Source organism: Lutjanus erythropterus, chromosome 2, assembly GCF_056507025.1.
Source record: "Lutjanus erythropterus isolate fLutEry1 chromosome 2, fLutEry1.hap2, whole genome shotgun sequence".
NCBI classification, from domain to species: Eukaryota; Metazoa; Chordata; class Actinopteri; order Lutjaniformes; family Lutjanidae; genus Lutjanus; species Lutjanus erythropterus.
Window position 1 is genome coordinate 40,659,488 of NC_139318.1, and position 17,606 is coordinate 40,677,093.

General features: G+C 41.4%; 1 protein-coding gene across 3 annotated transcripts in view; it reads left to right on the forward strand.

The window, feature by feature from the left end:
* The window catches only part of LOC146332145 (plasma membrane calcium-transporting ATPase 1-like), a 119,039-nt gene extending 101,734 nt beyond the window's left edge, over window positions 1–17,305 (forward strand). For 2 of the 3 annotated variants that reach the window (XM_084739782.1, XM_084739797.1), the window contains 5 exons: window positions 1,238–1,451; window positions 2,270–2,481; window positions 3,199–3,306; window positions 4,493–4,675; window positions 16,624–17,305. In XM_084739782.1, coding sequence (XP_084595908.1) covers window positions 1,238–1,451; window positions 2,270–2,481; window positions 3,199–3,306; window positions 4,493–4,675; window positions 16,624–16,869 — 963 coding nt within the window. In that variant the 3' untranslated portion in view covers window positions 16,870–17,305. Of the gene's footprint in view, window positions 1–1,237; window positions 1,452–2,269; window positions 2,482–3,198; window positions 3,307–4,492; window positions 4,676–11,463; window positions 11,675–16,623 lie in introns of all 3 variants that reach the window. The other variant, XM_084739790.1, reaches the window with a different exon arrangement.
* The last annotated feature ends 301 nt before the right edge of the window (window positions 17,306–17,606 follow it).

Below are 17,606 nucleotides of genomic sequence, written 5' to 3' on the forward strand. Positions count from 1 at the left end.
TATACACAGAGGAATGTTGCAGCAGCGTCGGTTTGGTTTCAGAAGTGAAGCGGGTCCTATGAAATGTGTGTGCGTAAATGCTGATTTATATGCGTTTGAATCAGTTTAGCTGACATCAGACTGTGATATAATTGGTTATGTTGCTTAAAAGAGAAATCTGTAATATATTTACTGAAATGAATCATTAAAAGACCACGATCTGTCGTCAGACATCAATGAAACGTTTTAAGTGAAGAACTTGCTTCTCAGATGACAACGTCTCAGTCACAGTGTCCCCCTTAGAAATTTCTGTTCAAGGCTGGAATAAATGTTTTTGTTTGTTTCACATTAACTAGAGATCAAATTAATGCTGAATGAGCAAGTGACTGGTTATTAGTCATAAGAAATCATCAATAATCTTGTAGAAGCTCGTAGATGCTTATAACAGTTAAATTGAGCAATATGTTAATGGGGTCTGGCAGGAAATGAGACATATAGTCACTTAACTTTAAGTCCAGAGTGTGTATTTTCATTTTCACTCACTAGAACTCATTAGAAGAAGAATGTGTGGAATTAAAAAGGTAAAATCTGTGGTTCAGCTGCATCTATTTGTGGAGAACTTCTAAAATCATGTTTAATTTCCTTGATAAAGACGTGATACTTTATGATAGATCATGTTGTATTTGCATCTTTACTATAAAGAGCACTGTTCTTTAATGTTGTATCTCCAACTGTTGTTCAATTCAGGATCTTTTCAGCAGAATATTTACTATAAATATTTTTTTACCCACTGGAAGAACATGCAGACCCAGCATCTAAAATATGCAGCAGCGTTGTTCTTCACACATACATTCAGCTTACATTCATGTACATACATGACTTTGACTGTTTTGGCCTGGCTAAAGTCCAAAGGCAGACACCACCAGAGGCTGCAGACATCACACCATCATGAGGTGGCACTCAGTCTGCTCAGTCTGAATGTGAAGTGAATTTTAGAGTTGGCTATTACATATTAAGTCAATCTGAAGTGAACTGAGGTGAAGAGGTGTTTGTGACAATTATTTAATTTCATTAATTAATTGAATTTTGCACTTACCCCAAAGCTGTAACAATTGAAACGTGCAAAGACAAGAAGAAAAAGGAGAGAAACTGGAGGGGAGATCCGTGTTTTTGGTTGTTGATTATGTTTTTCTGTCGTTTGTTTTCTCACATTCCTTCCTGTAAATTAAACTCCTGAGGTCTCCTCCTGCTCCTGTAGGACTCTCCACTGAAGGCCGTCCAGATGCTCTGGGTCAACCTCATCATGGACACTCTGGCGTCTCTCGCTCTGGCCACCGAGCCACCCACCGAGTCTCTGCTGTTGCGTAAACCATACGGCCGTGACAAGCCTCTCATCTCCAGGACCATGATGAAGAACATCCTGGGCCACGCCGTGTACCAGCTCGTCATCATCTTCACCCTGCTCTTCGCTGGTGAGTTAAACAACACTCAGAAGGGCCGTACAGCTCACTCAGGCAGAATCTGCCTGCTCAGTTACCTCAGAGGAAAAATCTTCCCACATAAGGGACCAGGCTGAAAACTAATACTGAATGTCTGTGACCTTTGACCCCTTAGGTGACACTGCATTAAAAAGCAACATAATTGAATAAAGGATATTACGTGGGCTCGGGAACACTTGTATCTACAAATGCAAGTAAAAATGCAATGTGGAAGCCATATACATGTTTCAGATTGTTTTCACAAGTCATGGACATCGTGTCCTCCAGGCTAAAGAGGAAAAGGACCATCCAGATTGTTATCAGTGCTAACTTCTAAAGCCAGCATCTGTGATGGTATGGGGGTGTGTCTTTTGGAGCAACACATGCTGTCCTTCAGACGGCATCTTTTTCAGGGACATCCCTGCTTACTTCAGCAAGACAATGCCAAGAAAAAGAAAATGTGTGGTGCATTATGAAGCACAAAATACAACAAGAGAAACCCCGGACTGTTGAGTACCTGAAGTCGTATATGAGTCAAGAATAAGCAAGAATTTCAGTTTCAAAGCTTCAACAATTAGTGTCCTCAGTTCACAAACACTGACTGAATATTGTTAAAAGAAACTGTGATGTGTCACAGTGGTAAACATGATCCTGACACAGCGTCCCAACTTTTTTGGAATTCGGTTGTAGATTGGTTTTGAAAAATCAGTATGTCAATCCATTGAGGAGGAAAAGGCTATAAGGTCATTTATTTGTTCATTATAAAAAAAAGTGAGTTTTGTTTTGTGGATCTTTTCTACATTGTTTTTCAGGTGAGACATTTTTCGACATCGACAGTGGCCGCAACTCTCCCCTGCACTCGCCGCCATCAGAGCACTACACCATCGTGTTTAACGTGTTCGTCATGATGCAGCTCTTCAATGAAATCAACGCCAGGAAGATCCACGGAGAGAGAAACGTGTTCGAGGGAATCTACAGGAACCCCATCTTCTGCAGCGTGGTACTGGGGACCTTCGCCCTTCAGGTAACTCCATCATCATCATTACGTGCATCGTTTCAGGGCTCTGGACTAACTTTTTCCCGATTAATAGAAAGCACATGGGCCAAACTGTAGCCTCAAGTACATGTCAAATAAATTTTCCCCAAAGATGGTTTCTGCTATTTTATGTAGTTCTTATTATGCTGATGTTTGTTCAAGTGTAATTTCTCTGGTCACTATTTGATGACATAAAAATACAGATACCACAGCTCCAAAGTGGAGGAAGTGGAGGCGTAAACATAAAACAACATGTGAGCACAGACTTTAAGGCTTAAATTCCTCTGCTCTGTTTAAAGAAACTAATAGCTAATGACTTCATAGCTCAGTCTATTACTCCAGGCTGACCAGCTACAGCAACCTCAAAGGGTCAAAACTTAAACTCAGATGCGTCCTGGGGAAGATATCTGTTCATCCCAAACTCATTTTCCACCGGCTGTGCAACTTCGTTAGTCTAATGCAGTGATTCCCAAACACACATTTGGTGCTCTCATGAATGTTTCCTGCAGCAGGGTGGTGTATGAGGGATTGAGTAAAAATAAGTTAGTGGGCTCACGGTGAGAAACACGTGACTCATTCGTGAGGAATAACATGTATCAGGTTTTGGATACACAGACTATATTTGTAAGTAGCATCAATATATTGTTGATTTGGGTCTGATGATGAAAACTCAGCCATCATGTCTGTGTTTATTCTCCTCCTCAGATCATCATTGTTCAGTTTGGAGGGAAGCCGTTCTCCTGCACGGCTCTGACCATCGACCAGTGGCTGTGGTGTGTGTTCATCGGTGTGGGAGAGCTGCTGTGGGGACAGGTGAGACTAGAACCAGAACCAGAACCAGAACCACCGCAGGTGTTCTTTGTTCTGAACAAACAGCATCAGAGCCGACTGTGAACAATCTGAGTTCTGAGAACAAACAACATGTACGGAGGAGAAGATGAAGAGGTGGATACATGAGGTTTGTGGTGGCAAACTGTTGCCTGTCACACTTGCGCTGCTGCAGGGTTGCCATCACAACCATCGCCATGGTAATGAGCTCAGCACATGAAAGCAGCGCGACTCCTGTTTACGAGCACAGTGGGAAAACAAACCCAGCGTGTCAGTCCCTCTGTGGATGTACACACGCACTCAAACACACCATCACATGCATGATCCTGTTAACATGTACACACACACACACACACACACACACACACACACACACAGAGGCTTAGAAAGCATACATTAAATAGGAAAAAAGTTGAGACACATAAGAAGCCTGGTGGGTTCAGCTGGAGGGCAGAGACTGAGAAAAGAGACAGAAAGATGCTGACAGAAACAGGCCGATCAGAGCTCTGTGATTTATTTTAGAGGTTTCGAACAGAGAGAAAGAAAAGGTGACAGAAATATAGGACGCATATGTACAGCTGCAGCAGTAGGTTGGGTGTGTCTGTCCACTCTTTGTTTTAATTCAACTGTAAATAAACAAAATTACAAAACCATGGTCTATAGTGAATCGTGAACCATAACCACCACCACGATGCACCTTTTTTAATCAATACTAAACCAAACTTCCCTTGAAATTCAGAAAAACTTCATGATTTTGATCACTGCCAAACGTGACCGCTCTTGTAAGTTAGTGTCGCACTTCTATAAATAAACTCAAGAGGGACAGACATTAAGAAAGACTGAAGCAGCAGAGGATGAAATATCCTAATTTTTAGTCCCTGAATGGGTCCAAAAGATTCAAAAATACTCGATCCATTACATTTCCCATAATGCAATTGGATAGAATCTTTTAATCTGTTAAACACCATCACTTTTCAAACACCTCACCTCCAGTTTGCACCACAGGCTTTTTATTACACATTTGCCTCCGAACCAGAGCTGAAATAACCCTGATGACATCACCATGATGTCACTGGGGTTTTCACAGGTTGAGTAGGACTAACCATGACTACTAAACCGCAGTGACTCATTAACAACACTTTTTTGTTTTGTTTTTTTCTGTCAAACTCAGCTGATCTCAGCCATCCCCACCCACCACCTGAAGTTCCTGAAGGAGGCTGGTCACGGCATCACAAAGGAGGAGATCCACGAGGAGGAGCTGACGGAGGGCGCCGATGAGATTGACCATGCTGAGATGGAGCTGAGGAGAGGCCAAATCCTCTGGTTCAGAGGCCTGAACCGCATCCAGACGCAGGTACGTCCACCGCGCCTCACTGTGACGCCAAGTTAAAATTTGTCCAACATTTGCACAGAGAAAGGAGGATTAACAAATTTTACTTTCCTTCTCGTTTTAAGGTTTTTCTGATTAAAATGTTTCCAGGGTGGTGTTTATGGAGGTGATAAGTTGACACAAATATCTGTTGTGTCACGAGAGCTGCAAAAAAAACATCAGTTGCCATGGTGATGCCAGAGACTCTTGGAGAAAAAAAATATTGCCTTTTAGAAACTTTAAATCGAATTCAGCCTCCTCCTTACCTCCATTCTCCCAGAATCAAACTAATGTCCAACAAGACAAAAGGAGGCAAAGAACTGAGATCAGAGCCAAACTGTCCCAGCAGAGACGTTGTGTTTTGTGGAGACAGTGAGGAGAGACATCATTCATTACAAAAATTCTGACTCATTTATTACAAACAATTTGTGTGTAAAAATGCAGAAATGAGTAAGCACAATATTTTGTAAATGATTGTATCACAGAGGCACCAAAGAAGTGAATTTTTTAGTTGTTACAAACTAAAAAAAAGTAGCAGGTGTGATGATTTCTACACATTCTGAGTCTACTGGCTGTAATGTTTGAGGAAAAACTCAAGAGGTCAAACAGAGGAGGTCAACAGTGTCGTCTGTCATAATGGAGGACAACAGACGTGGCGTCTCAGAGACCTCACCACGTTCCGAAAAAAAAAAAAAAAAAGCTGAGCTCTTCAGAATTTGTCAGATATACAAACACATTTTTAACTCGGTTATTAAGAATAAATGAACATGACAGACTGTTTCATGGTCAACTAAAGAGCTGCAAAATGCAATATCTGCAGAAAGACACTCATGTCAAACATCAGCATCATACAATATTTATCAAGCATCCATCATGTTCAAGTAAGAACTGGCATTTTTGATAACTCGAGAGGGAGGAGTGCCCCGCCTCAGCCCACTGTCTGTGTTACACTGTGTTATGCAAGTAGAATTAATAGAATTTCCACTGTGTTGTTTTTACTTGAGCTTCTGCAGTTGTTGCACGGGCCCCCAGTGAGGAGCAAACAATGTTTTCCCTCACAGCAAAAAGAAAAATGAATATCACAGTGCCGTGATAAAATATGTACAGAAAGCCTTACACCCTTTGAGCAAAGTAGCATCTCTGTGGTTTAGGTATGATACTGAGTGAAATGAAAACAGTCTGTGGAAATAAAAACGATACATAAGTCACTCTCAAGCACATACAGACGCTATCAAACCATCACGCTCATCAGTAAAAGAATCCAAAAAGTTTAAATTACTATTAAATTACAAGGGCAGCAGACTGGGTTGAAAGTTTTCTGCAATTCATTGTATGTATAAGAGCCAATGTACTAGAAGGAAGTCTTCCCAAGTTTGTTATTTACTCATGGGGGTAATTAGAGTTAAACAGTCGTGGGATCTGCTCTGATGAACGGTAGTTTTAAATGTGAGAGAGAGATGTGATGCAGCCACAGTTGGAGACATTTAGAAACGACAAAGATAGTCTCCTTGTTGCTACTGAGGATCAGCGTACGATTTATTTAGTCCACAGTGATGTGCTGGTCTCAGAGATAAACTGCATCAAGTCGTTTTAAGGTGAAATGAGCAGCATTTAGAGTAAAAGATATCTCCATAGCCAAGCACAGACATGATGGAGGACTGCATGATGATGCGACCCTCCTCGAGAGAGAGAGAGAAAATAAACAGTGAATCTTTTATTTATTTATTTAGTAACAAAAACATGACACGACACCAGGGGACAAACTGAACAATAAACACAACACGAGAACCACACTAAAACGAGCCAAAATATACAAATCAACCTATACATCAATATAAACACAAACACACAACATATGTCATCACTACCAATATATCAGCACGTCAACATCAACATAAATCTGAGTAAGAAACAAGGTAACTAAATTAAATTATCACTACATTATTATATGGAGACATAACAAAAAATTATGTATTGAATAACCAGCCTTCAGCTTCAGCAGTGTAGCAGTGTTTATTATAATTTTCTTGTGCAATATATCAATTAGCCATTTAGTCCCAGTATATTGGAGAGAAGGCAGAAATCTCTACGGCTGACGTCTCTGCAGCTCGCACCAAAAAAATCTACAGGTTGGGGGAAAATATGTACTTTTGATTTTGGGGTGATCTTTCCCTTTAAGGAATCCTCACCAGCAGCTTTGAAAATAAATATTTTACTGAGCAAAATAGTCAAATTAAAAATATAACCATTTGTCTCTACCACAGAGAAAATGTCTGGTTAGAACCACGGTTTCATTGCACGACACATCCTTTGAAACTCCCCCCAAAAGGCAGAAACCACAAGAAAAGATGTACAGTGGACTCAGATTCCATGAAACAAAAACAGCTCTTCGAACTTTACAAATCTAATAAATCTTTATACGTACATACCAAACTAAGCAGCTGAAATCCTGCTGCATTTTGTTTGTATTTTGGGGTAAAGGCTGCTACGTTCGTCTGGATTAATTTTGCTGAACATTTTAACTCTTGAATATTTCCATAAGGAACCACTAAACTCTGGAATAGGATTTTTTTTTTTCTGACAAGTGTAATGCATTTATACACAGGCACACACACACACACGCACTCTCTGTCCAGTTAATTTCACACTCTGTTGCAGCGCTTCAGTACAGAACCACTTTCTTAAAACACAGAAATTAAAGATGGCATCCAGCGTGGGACAAAAAGCTTATTGGATATTTTTATTCTTCAGTGGCGGTAAACAGCAGCACCTTCTCAGCGCTGTCTTCCCCTGTGACTCATCTCACAGTCTGGGACTTTGCTGCTGTGCGTGTCTGTCTGTGTGTGTGTGTGTGTGTGTGTGTGTGTGTGTGTGTGTGTGTGTGCGTGCGTGTGCGTGTGCGTGTGCGTGTGTGTGTGTGTGTTATCCTCCTCCTACAGGATAGATGAACACTCACTGAGCATTAGCATGTCCACAGGCAGTCCCATCCTGTCCCTATGGGGTTCATTAGCCTCGATGCTAACACCCACCTGCAGTAACAGCAGCCAACGCTCTGCGCGCGCACACACACACGCACACACTCACACACACACAAACACACACACACAGTCGGTCACAGAGGTCAGGTGTTTTCCTCTTGGCAGTAGACTAACTTGTACTTATTGTGGCCTGAAGGTAAACCCATCTGAAATAATAATAAATAATATCTTCTTCTGCTTTGTCCTCTTGAGTTTTTCTGTTCTCTGCTTCTTCACACAGACTCTCTGAGACTCAAACTAACTGACAGAATATCAGAATAATTCTATATTTATATTTAATATTGTTCCAAATGTGACCTTTCTAGAAACAAGCAGCAATATTGTTTCTCATACTTTACTTCACTGTGTCTCTGCAACTATCATTGTTACTTTAGATTTAAAACGGCTAGAATCAGTATTTTAGGACATGAAATGACCAGGTGAAACAATGTGAAAGGAGTCGCTCATAACGATGAACCTACAGAGATTTATCACTTTAATCAGCAGCTTCCCATGGCTTTACAGAGTTTTTGTTCACCTGTTTGGTCAGTAATTTTACTGTGTTGATTCATGCTCATCACTCTCATAACATGATTTTAGGTCACAGCAGGCAGCTCTTTTCAGAGAAATTGCTCTAAAGACCCGCTGCACACTACCTGCTCAGCACCAAACAACACACAGACACAGTCAGCAACTAGCTGGTGAGCAAAGTGGAGCATTTAGCTGCCAAAAAAAAGCAGTGCCCAGTTGCAAAAAAGCACTTAGGCTGAGGCATTTGTCCTTAACTTCTGCCATTATGTGGTGCTAGAAGGTCCTTAGTAACCATTTTCCTCAGAAAAATTTAAGGGGCCGTTAACAATCCTTGAAATAATTTGTGGAACATGAGACAAAAGCTGAATTTATGGTGACTCAAGCGGAGGAGGAGATACCAAAACATTTTTCAGGACAGAGAAAACCCACTGGACACTATGAGTGATGCCAGCAGCTTGTTAGAGAGAAAAGATTTGGTGTTAGCACCAGCAACTTTTTAACTAGCTAGCCGATTGTTAACGTAACTCTGTCACAGTAATATTTAATATTTCTTAATAATTTCATCTACGGTTTCTTTCGCAGCGAGATTTCTCAGATTGATTTTGTCACTTACCATATCTTCTGCACAGTTAAATTTACTATGGATTATGTACTTGTGTTTCCAAAGTCTTTAAGAACAGTATCATCTTCTTTTTCTTTTTGTTTCTCCTTGTTGTCCATTTCGGAGAAGCTAGGTAACACAAGCTAACTAAGTGTGTTAGCTAAGCTCGCTATCAGCTGACAATAATGTTGTCTGGTAAAATTAAAGAATGTTGATTGAAGGAATGTCCATGTGCTGTATTATGACAGTAACTCCCGTGAAAGCCTCAAGTCTAAACACAAGGAGATAATTTAACAGCCTTTATGCAACACAACCAAGTGAACCTCTTAAGTTTAGAGAAATATTTTGCTTATGAGACAAACTTGAGTCTGAAACTTAAGTTGATTTATGCAACTGGGCACGGAGCTAAAAGAGAGTGTTGACTTTACACCCATCAGGCGGCCATTACTACAGTAATCAGTACTACAACCTCATCAGGTTAGAAGATGCTGAACAGCTGGTTTCTGACGCCCCCAAGTGGCCAAAAAGTTAGGCAGGTTTAAAAGCTGCGGTTCAAAACTCACTGTTAACCTAAGAAAACAATGTTTAGTAGCAAGTATCAAACTACAATTTCATATTAATGTCAGATGGTGGCAACAAAGTTTTTTTTCCCTTTATTCATAGTCTCTTTTTTGAGTTGCCAGAAAAACAATAAAACAAATCCAGACAGCCAATTATAGTGAAATAAATTATTAAATCCTGTTGTATAAATATTATTTCTGAATTTCTTTGTGTAACTATCAAGTTATATGGAAATTATGTTTCATGTAGTTTGCAACCTGCAGAAAGTGGTGTGATAGTTTCACCGTGTAAAGCCAGCCTGAAGCGCTCAGAAAGAAATGCATATTTAAACATCTACAGTTCCACGTCAGCTTGGCAGCTCCATCTGCTGATTCACATCATGTGATATGATCAGAAGCTAAATGGACGGGCAGGTGCAGGCTTGATTTCACTTAAGGTGGAAACCTGTTTCTGATTTGTCGATAACCTTCACGCGGCCTTCGTGAAGCTGCAGAGCGTCGCGAAAGAAGGAAGTGATGCGAGTGGAAACGGAAATAAAGCTCCTGCCCTCTTCTGTCTCTGCAGCATCAGACACGCTGTAAAGAAAGGAGGAAGCTCTCTCTCCTCTTCATGTGTGTGTATCTGTAATATCAGTCTGTCATCCTCCTGGGATGGGAGGATGGAGGGGGAGGCAACGAAAGGCTGCAAGCTAATTAGGTTCTTATCTCTCCACGCTCCTCTTCCTGTCCTCCTCCTCTCTAATCCTGGTGGGCAGCGTTGTGCTGCTCAACGCCTCGACAGTCAAACACAGTGGGGGAATAATTGGTACAAGAAGCACCTCGCTGCCGAAACTTTATCAGTCATTCAAAGTGACACAATTTCTCCTCTTCCTCCTCCTGTCTCCCTCTCTCAAAGTGCTTTCAGCCTGATTCAAAAGCTCTTTATTCATTGTTCCGTTTCTTCATCCCTTCGTTCTATCAGAGCTTCTTCTGGATTTTCACTTTTTGTTTTTCACTAAATGACAGCTCTCTTTCTCTCTCTTTCTCTCTCTCTTTCTCTTTCTCTTTCTCTCTCTCTTTCTCTCTCTCTCTCTCTTTCTCTCTCTCTCTCTCTCTCTCTCTCTCTCTCTCTCTCTCTCTCTCTCAGTGCTTTTTCTCTCCAACTCTCCTCCTCTTCTCCTCCTCTTCTCCTCACTTCTGGTCTCTCCCTTGTTCCATCTTCCTTGTTTGTTTTTTTTTGTTTCGATCTTGATTTTTTCTGTCTCTGTACACCTTCTGTCAACTTGATGATAATGTCTTCCTGCTGCAGAACAGATCACTGCTGTGTAGGTTATTCTATGTGAAGATGAGATTGTAAAATGTGAAAAAAAGAAAACTTCAATTCTCTTTTGAAAGAAACAAGATTCTCTCTTAATATCATTATGCTTCTGTCTCCTCTTTCTGCCAAAGAAAACAGAACGCCTTAAAGCACTTTAAGATTAAATTTAGTAGCATTTAAATATGGAAATATGACTTAATCTCCACCTGGAAAACAGATGATTTTCAATACTTTACTGTGTTTGATAGCAAGACTCATTTACCCTCTGCACCAAAAACACACTGAGGTGTGTTAACCAGCCTTAGTGAAGACGGTTTTGTTTTGCCTGACTCCTCTTTATGACCAACAAACAACTACCGGACTTTTTAAAACAGCAAAGAGGAACACATGCTGTCGGCATGTGTCAGAATACCCTCATCCACTGTTGACACCCAGCAGCCTCTTGATGAACACGATTGTTGGCTGATGCACATCAACTCATCGGGATTCACCACTGCCCTGTTTTAATACACCAGTCTTCCAGAAAAGCTGCAATTTTCTCACTTTCACTCTCTGTACTCTACCCTGACTACTTCTTCTGCACTTTTTAGACATGAAATCTGATTACTGACCTTCAAGACCCCAAACTGTCAAACTTCACCATCCAGCCTTGTTTAAACCTTCTCTAACCTCTCCAGAAGTTTTTTCCTGTTTCCTCTGTCCTGTTTTCTCCGTCTGTCTCTGTCTCTCTGCTGTCTAACAGTGTGTTATGGCTGTCCTTCCTTCAGATGGATGTGGTCTATACCTTCCAGACGGGCCAGGCGCCGGTGCCCGGTGCCTTGCGCCGCCAGCCGTCCGTCGTCAGCCAGCACAATGACGCCACTGCCGCCAAAACTCTCTCTAGCCCCACCCACGTAGGGCTTAGCTCCTCCTCCTCTCTCACCAACTCAGCCGGGGCTCCGCCCCCTGCTGCTGCTGCTTCCTCCTCTACTGCAGGCAGTGAGTCGGTGTCGAGAGGCCAGCTAACACCTCGCTTCACCTCTCTTTTGCTTCTTTTTCTCTGTTTGATCTGCATGAACGCTGCATAACTCACCAACGCTAAACCCCTCTTTCTGTTTCTGTCATCAGCGGGTGTCTGCACATTGTTATCGTAACTGGTATTATAAATAACTAATTGATAATAATAATTAAATTCAAGATATGATATGCAACAGAGCAACTGTTACCTAATTGCTGTAATGTGTACAGATATTGAGGGTTAGTATTTCATCCTTGGATAATTAGACTTAACTTCTTTGTGGGGCTGCAACCAACAATTATTTTCACAATCAATTGATCTTTTGATTTTATTTTCTCATTATTTTCTCATTATTAGAGAGAAATCAGATTAGTTGTTTGGTCCATAAAATATATTGATCGGTGTTTGAGGGGACATTCTCAAATGTCTTGTTCACTGTCACAGAGGAATAAAGAAACCGAAAAATCTTCACATTTGAGAAGCTGAAATCAGAATTGATTTCTTTTTTTTATTAAAAAATTAAAATGATCATTCAGTGATCAAAATAGTCGGCAATTAATTATTATTATTATTATTCAAATAATAATCAATTTATTGTTGCAGCTCTGTTTCTTTACTTTGGTAATTTGCAGGTCAAATGACATTTAATGGTGTTTTTCTTTAGGCTGTGAGCAGCTGCAACCATTGATATGACTGGCAATATTTAAAACTGATCTGCTGAAAAAAAATCAACAACTGTCACAATTTTTTAAAAATAGAACCAAAGTTAATAATGCTCCACTGATGTCATTGTCTGCTAAAATGTGAAGGAAGGTGAAAAAACACCTTCTGTGTGACTCTCTGTCTGTCTGAGAGTCATCAGACATGGACATCAGTCTCATGTCTGTGTGTTACGTGCGGAGCTAAAGTCACGACATGATTAGCATAGCTTAGCATAAAGACTGGAAACAGGGGCAACAGCTTGTCTGGGTCTGTACAAAACTGAAAAATATACCTACTAACACCTCTAAAACTCACTAATTAACATATTTTACAAAATGACTGTGCCTTTTAAAGAAATATATTTGTGAGCCATTTTTCAGTAGGAGCCAGTGGGTTTTATGCTGAGTGCCACAGACAGGGAAGGGAAGTCAGAAAGTATTGAGAGATGACACATTATTGGTTTGGTCTTTTTATAGGATATGTTGACAGTAAGAAAATATAGAATATGTCCAGCTTTACTCTTCATCTGAAAGCTCAAAAACTGAACTTGCAGACATCCTGATCTGTTTCCATCTCCCCACTGGTTCTATGTGCTTCCTACTTACCTTCCTCAGCTGTAGCTTTTTTCATCTTAATCTCTTTTTCCTCTTTTTTTTAATACCTTTCATCACTTCCCTCTCAGCCTGCTGCTTCTCCTCCTGCATGTTGTGGAGATTTAAACTCTTTAACATGCATCTATTAACCCTGATGTGACTTGCTGCCTGATGAGTCGATGACAGATCACAACTGTTGGCACACATGGCCGACGAGAAGAGAAGCAGGCTGTGAATCGTTCTGACTCGTGACAAGGAGGGAAAAAAAAATCCCTGTTCTATTTTCTTTGTTGTTGTTTTTTTTTTTTTCTTTCGTTTTCTCGGAGGCGACAGCCTGGGCACCAAGATAATTTTATGGGTTAATCCTGAGCAGGGTTAAATCTGTCAGGCTCAGCAAGTCTCTCATGGTTTAACAGCCAAGAGCTTTTTAACTTGTGAGCTGTGTGTGCATGTGTGCTCGCGTGTGTGCGTGTGATGGTTGCATGTATGCTCTAAGCTGCAGTGCTCAGCCTGCAGCTCTCCTGTGGTTCAGTAATAGAGAGCTTTGAACTGCAGGGTTATTAATTATGATGAAGAGTGTCTGCTGGTGCGTATAAATCAGTGTGATCAGCTGCAGCCTCTGTGGATTCATGACAGAGGAAACGACTTAAGCCAAAGAGAAGAGAGCAGCCAGAGGACAAAATGATTCTGACTCTCAATGTGATTATAAATACTTAACAGTGTGCATGTGTTTGTTGTTCTTCCCAAGTGTGTGTGTGTGTGTGTGTGTGTGTGTGTTGTTTACTGGGGCGGGGTATCGTTTGAAAAATTTCTATACTAACACTGACACCATCAGGGCTGAATTACCAGTTGGCAAAGCAAACCCGAGATTTTTCCTGCATGTCAAATGGTTTTGGGTGTACATAGCTCAAAATTTGAATCATTGCAATTTTGAATTTGAAGCAAGTGCTTCAGTACAATATAAACAAAGACAGCTTCTGCTTTATGAGATATTCTTGTGGCCCTGTCTTACTGAGAGAGCCCTCTGTCAGAATCTTTTATTATTTTAGTTTGTATTGTGATCGCATGAGCCATATTCCTAAGTAAAGTTGTGCTCAATCAAATTAGCACAAAGCGATTAACACAGAGAAAACCTAGGGGGATGCAGTATGCAGGCGTTGGAGTACTGGTTCATTTCACAGAGGGCTGGAGGTGTGGGAACCAAACAGTGATTTTATTGTCCTGGGGCCTGATAGCAATTAATGTAGCCGTGAATACCCCAGTTTCAAGAATGTTGTCTACATGAAATACAGTCTAAAAACTGGTTTGTGATTTAAATCAGGACCTGTATAGTCAAAGAACAGACTTAAGACACATTTCAGTGTACCAAAAATGTGTTGTGTATTCATTCTGTTGACTCAACACTTAAACTGTGGACTGAAGAGACTGAACTTTTATTTTAGGTTGAAACAGGTTCGGGTCAGACAAATGTAACATGATACAGGTTCTCACAAGAATGTGTTTGTCAAAAGACATTCTGGGTAAGAAATCATTTAGTGGTAGGGAGAACATTGATGGACAGTGTACTACCCACAAATCAGGACTGTAGTGGGGGGAGAAGAGGTTGCTCGTTCATCATTTAGTAAGATTAACACATACATGTGCAACAGCAGTTATTATCAAGTGTGAAGCTTGATGAGCTCAATCAGGCTCTTCATTTGCAAGATACCATTAGCTGGCTAATGTTGTTAGGCACTGTTGTAGGCTACTTATCTGGAAGCTTGCTTTCATATTTGGAACTCAATTAAATTATGCTGGCTGGATATTAACATGTTCACAATGAATGCATTTTTATGCAGAGAGAAAGGCACTTTCAGAGAAAGTGATCAATAGTTTTGACAGTTTGTATCTTACTACGTTTATGGGATTTCAAGTGCATTTACATTTAGGGTTAATAATTATTGGTTTCAGTGGTTCAAGTCTTGTGTATCTGGGAAACGGAAGTTTAGAATTTATGCCTCATCCCATAAATACATTACAGCTAAGGTCCACATCCTTTAGAGTACTTATGGTCTGGGTGTGTTCTTCCTGATTTGGGCTCTTCGGCTCTTTAGATATTTAGACAATGGTTGGCTTCTAAAATGTTTGGGGAAGGGCACTTCCTGTTTCAGCATGACAGTACCCATATGCATAAAGCGCGGTCCATAAAGAAATGGTTTTCCCAGTTTGGTGTGGAAGAACTTGACTTGCCTGCACAGAGCCCTGACCCCAACTCTGTCCAGTACCTTTAGGATGAACTGTGAGTCAGCATTGATGGTATTGTGTCTGAATGGGAGCAAATCCCTGCAGTCAGGCTCCAAAATCTAGTGGAAAGACTGAAACCAGAAGAGTGAAGGCTGTCGTAGCAGCTGATCTTAAACCATCTCATATGTGTCAAAAATTTGGGATATTAAACTCAGTCAGTGTATCTAACGGCTTTATTCCACTGTGCACGGTTACATCACATTACAGCTGCGCCACGTCTGCCAGAGCTGATCGTGGCCGTTATACACAATGCTTATCCACCAGCAGCACTCCGCTTCAAATCTGCGCCAAGTCTATTTTTGACAGATGCCACATCAATCTGCACAGACCAGATCAAGCAGGCAGGAAGTCAGACACAGAAAAAACTTATAGAATCTTGTCAGTTTTCAAAATAAAAGATTCTGTGCAGGCTCACAGTAAAAAAAATTCACTACATGGCCTACTTACCTGTAGTACAAAAAAGGAGGAAAAACGACAAAATCATCAAAATCTGAGCAAGTCAATAAAATCAGGTGGGCAAAACGCTTCTGAAGTACTCATGGAGGGACGTGCAGCCATTTGTAGGACGGATCAAAACAGTGGCGCAGACGTGACGTGCTCAGTAGAATCGAGAATTTCTTGCTACAGATAAAAGCTCTGTGTGCGTGTGTGTGTGTGTGTGTGTGCGTGTGTGCACGCGTGTGGTAGCCGTGATTTGATGCCCCTCCATATTTGACCGCCTGCTGGTGGATTTTTCGTTGCAGTTTGTCTTCCTGCATTCAGCTGCCTCCAGCATCATGTTGACATTTTTTTTTTATCGTTTCTGGTGATGTGTTGTAGAATTGTTTTTGCTCTCTGACCATGTTCTCATCAAGGAAACCAAAAAAGAAGGAAGGGACATTACATCACCATAAAACTTTCTAAGCTCAGCTTGATGCCAGACTTTGCAAGCTCTACTGATATTGACTAAAGCCCAACATGTCTACGTTGTACGACTTTTGATGAAGAAGTACAAGAACAGACTTCAGAGAACATCCTTTGTTTATTTCTTGTTGGTCTCCAAATAGCATGATTGACTGTATATCTTCCATAAACTTAAAGAGAACTGTCACCAAAGTCTGGAGCAAAAAATGTCCTATAGGGATGTAACAACCCTTCATTCATTTTTAGTTTCTTTGGTTCCCATCCAGCCAACCTCTGTTTCATTTGTTAACGTTGTGGTTTGTGGTTTTGCACCTCCCTATCCAGATTCAGGTGCATGACCGCCATGTGTCCCATCAGCCCCTGCTACCTGTTTGACATCACACTTTGATAAAAATGTGTAGCTGTCAATCTGCTCGTCCTCTGAACTTTCTTTTCTTTCTTTGTTTCAGATTAAGGTGGTGAACGCGTTCCGTAGCTCCCTGTACGCGGGGCTGGAGAGCCCAGAGTCCCGTAGCTCCATCCATAACTTCATGGCCCATCCTGAGTTCGTCCCCCTGTCCGAGGAGGAGGCTCGCATCCCCCCCATCGAGGAGACTGGAGACGAGATCGAACCCCTCCCTGGCGCCTCCAGTGGGGCGGGGGGAGGAGGAGCACCGCCCAGCGCCTTCCCCTACAGCCGCGAGTCATCCATCTGAGCTCCTCCTCCCTCCTCCTCCTCCTCCTCCTCCCCCCTCCTCTTTCTCAGCATCATTTGTCATCCCACCACCAACTGAACTGTCACACTGAGGAGGGAAGTCATCACTCTGCTCATCCCCTCATCCTGCACACACACACACACACACACACACACACGCTTCACATCGTCTTCACCCCCCTCAGTCATTCCTGCCACGTTGTGTTTTTCATACTGACTGTGGCATCGTTCTGCCTGTAAGTTTGTCCCTCCACCACCTCCACACACGTGTACCAGTAGAGGGTGGAGTCCAGAGACTCCGCTGTGGAAGGCCTGTTCTTGTTCATACATGTATGTTTTTTACTTGATGATCCTTTTGAAAAGCTTTTAATCTATGTTGGGTTCAATCTTTTTGCGTCAGGCTTAATAAATCTCCCCTTCAGTCTTTTTTTCTAGAAGCTCAGAAGAGTTTTTATTTCAGGTGGCAAAGAAAAATAACAATGGCTGAATTTTATTATTGTTTTTGTTTTACCGTGGTATCAAATTGGGTATGGAGAATCGTGGAATTTCACTGGTATTGGTATCGACTACTAAATTTCTAGTGTTGTGACATCCTTAGTCTGACCTCAACTCATCCAGTCAGGGTTCTGGTTCTCTCTGCCCCTCTTCCCCCAGTACGTCCACAGTGTCGATAGGAAACAGGAGAGTGGTTCGAGTTTTCCCCCCTCCAGTAGGATGCATGTTATGTTTCATTCGTGT